The sequence below is a fragment of the Manduca sexta genome, unplaced genomic scaffold (genome assembly GCF_014839805.1).
Source record: "Manduca sexta isolate Smith_Timp_Sample1 unplaced genomic scaffold, JHU_Msex_v1.0 HiC_scaffold_3018, whole genome shotgun sequence".
NCBI classification, from domain to species: domain Eukaryota; kingdom Metazoa; phylum Arthropoda; class Insecta; order Lepidoptera; family Sphingidae; genus Manduca; species Manduca sexta.
In genome coordinates this window covers 14,985-17,365 of record NW_023594041.1, presented here as the reverse complement: position 1 = coordinate 17,365, position 2,381 = coordinate 14,985, and the positions used below count along the sequence as shown (strand labels likewise).

The 2,381-nt window shown below is 39.5% G+C and overlaps 1 protein-coding gene across 1 annotated transcript; it reads right to left on the bottom strand.

The window, feature by feature from the left end:
• Positions 1-294: 294 nt before the first annotated feature.
• LOC119192635 lies at positions 295-1,459 on the bottom strand. Its single transcript, XM_037446443.1, has 3 exons — positions 1,258-1,459; positions 1,060-1,175; positions 295-405 (listed from the first exon to the last, which is right to left on the bottom strand). Exons 1-3 carry the CDS (start codon positions 1,348-1,350, stop codon positions 300-302), a joined length of 315 nt encoding a protein of 104 aa, XP_037302340.1. The 5' UTR covers positions 1,351-1,459; the 3' UTR covers positions 295-299.
• Between the last annotated feature and the right edge of the window lie 922 nt (positions 1,460-2,381).

Sequence of the window (2,381 nt, the reverse complement as noted above, 5' to 3'; positions counted from 1 at the left end):
TACAAACATTATTGCAATATGACTATAAAGCTAAGCTTTAATTCATTCTATTGACAATAAAATCATATTTAACTCTTTATTATCACTAAAAGGAAACTCAGCAAGTTTTGTGAATTTTATTACATACCTTTTAATTAATATTGCACAAGAATTTTCCGCTTAAAAACTATAGCTGCACGTCGAATACTATGTTATCACATTACATATATTTGATCACAACATATAAATGATACAATCTTGGCAAGCGAGATATATACAATGATACAAAATGACGATGATCTTCACGTCTTCTTCTTCAATCAGTAATAGTACATTTTGTATGTGGGCACACTAAACACATAGTCCAGAGACGGACCTCTGGTTTGGAAGAAATGATTCTCGTAACAATAGACACGCCCTCTGTACCTGTACCAATAATTCACATTATGACATCAGATAGTCACTTCGGCGGTGATAGTTAAATACTAGATCAGAATGAGGTTATGTTAGTCGTGATCAACCCGAAATAATAATGATACATGCTTATGATTATCTATAAAATCTATCTACATTATGGCGTCGTTTCCGCTATTTTGACACTCGAATCTAAAATAATTTGTGTTGATGATTGTGCTAAATATGTCAAAATTTGTGTTTAGAAGCCGTGGGGGATGTATCTGTGTTTATGGAGCTATATAAACAACGTTACGGCCATCGCAGTCGGGTAAGAAAACAAGTGCAATAATAGGCGAAATTAGATCACACCGTGTGGCAAGCCGCGGTGCAACGAACTCCAGCTAAAATCGTACAGTATTAGAGCCCACGGCGGAATGTGTGACCCATCAAATGCTATAAAGATGCATTCTTAATATATCACCAACGCAAACTGGTTTCCTGGTTGTTCATGACGTATGTGGGTTAAATATTATAACGTCGTTAGACAAAATGGGTAGACAACGATGAAAGATGAATGTAATGGTCTGATTTAGTTTGGTGTAGCGAGTCGAGATTCAGAAAGTGTTCGCGGTAATAGAACCAAAGTAGTGCGTAACGCATGCCAAACGTATAGTGTGTACTCACTTGGATCCAAGAGCGGATTTGCTGTCGAGAACCTCAACAATGTCACCCGACTTGAGTGACACCTCGTCATCAGCGGTCGCGGTGTAATCCGTAGCCGCTACCACCACATCCTCTACCTGCAACAAATAAAAAAAATATTAAGTATCGAAAAAGCAACTATTGTTTATATTTTCTAAGACTATCCTAGTTTAGGGTTACCTTAGGGGGACTTCTGCTACAACTAGAGCGAGATCTCGACATAGACCTCGAGGAATATCGTTTGTAACTTGGTGTGGTCTCTAAGCTGCTCATTCTGCTCCTAGTGTTTTCTCGGTCCAGTAGCACTCCGCTATATTTTCTTCCCCAGCCGCCTAATCTAGTTATTCTTTGATTGTTGCTAATGTTACAGTATCCAGTAAATGTTTGGCTGAGGTTTTCATCGTCGTCATCAACGACGGGGCAGCTGTACATAGAGAAGCGATGCGCAGTCGGTTGACTAAGGTTTAAAGCTGAGAATACATGTAATGGTTCAAAGTGTCTGATTCCATTTTCATCGAGTACTGTATACGCTACTTGTCCAGTTAGTACTGCCCGGCTAGCTTCACGAGGAACAACCGCTTGTAAACCTTTCTTCATGATCAAAAGAGCCCCAGAAACATGCTTCCTGCGCTGGAATAAAAAGTCTTCCATAGCGAGACTATTTTCAGGCTGAAGCAAACTTAGCGGGACATCTTCAGAGGTCATTAAAGGTGGGTCTTCGGGAATAATCATGAGCGCAGCACTCTCTCGCACTAGGTCCCTGAGTTTAGGATCTGTGCGAGCGAGTTCTGGGTCTGATTCTAATTTGCGTAAAGCTGAGTGCAAACTTGGAGTTTTATCGGCGAGTTTCCTCATAACTGTCAAGCGTTTTAAAATATTCAGACTAGTAGTATCAGCAGCTATTTTTGACAAACTATCTTCTTCATTTACGACTTTCATTAACTTCAAAGCAATGTCCCTCATTCCGAGTATTTTCGCGAGTCCCACAGATTGTATGATTAATTCTTTCAAATTTTCTTTGTCGTTTTCCTGTAGCATAGTTTCTACTTCTTTGCTGCTTGCTTCTTGGACAGCAGCTACTATGGCTTTTTGCAGCGTCTCTGTCGCTTCATGGTTAGTTCTGATAAATGAGATCGACTCTGAAATACAGCCTAATACGTGATGCAAAAGCTTTGTGTCGCTTTTTGAAATGTTTTTGAATGCTGGCCCCAAGACTTCATTTTCAGTACTCAAAAAATCACCGAATTTTTCTATTATATCTTCTTCGGTTAAGGAATGTTTGTGTAGGGCATTATTGATGGCAA

Excerpts from the sequence above, each read along its gene's own strand:
- LOC119192635 (XM_037446443.1), bottom strand. The coding sequence starts at position 1,350 with ATGAGCAGCTTAGAGACCACACCAAGTTACAAACGATATTCCTCGAGG. Across the intron at positions 1,176-1,257 it reads GTAGCAGAAGTCCCCCTAAG|GTAGAGGATGTGGTGGTAGC; the intron begins GTAACCCTAAAC and ends TATTTGTTGCAG. Across the intron at positions 406-1,059 it reads AAATCCGCTCTTGGATCCAA|GTACAGAGGGCGTGTCTATT; the intron begins GTGAGTACACAC and ends TTATTGGTACAG.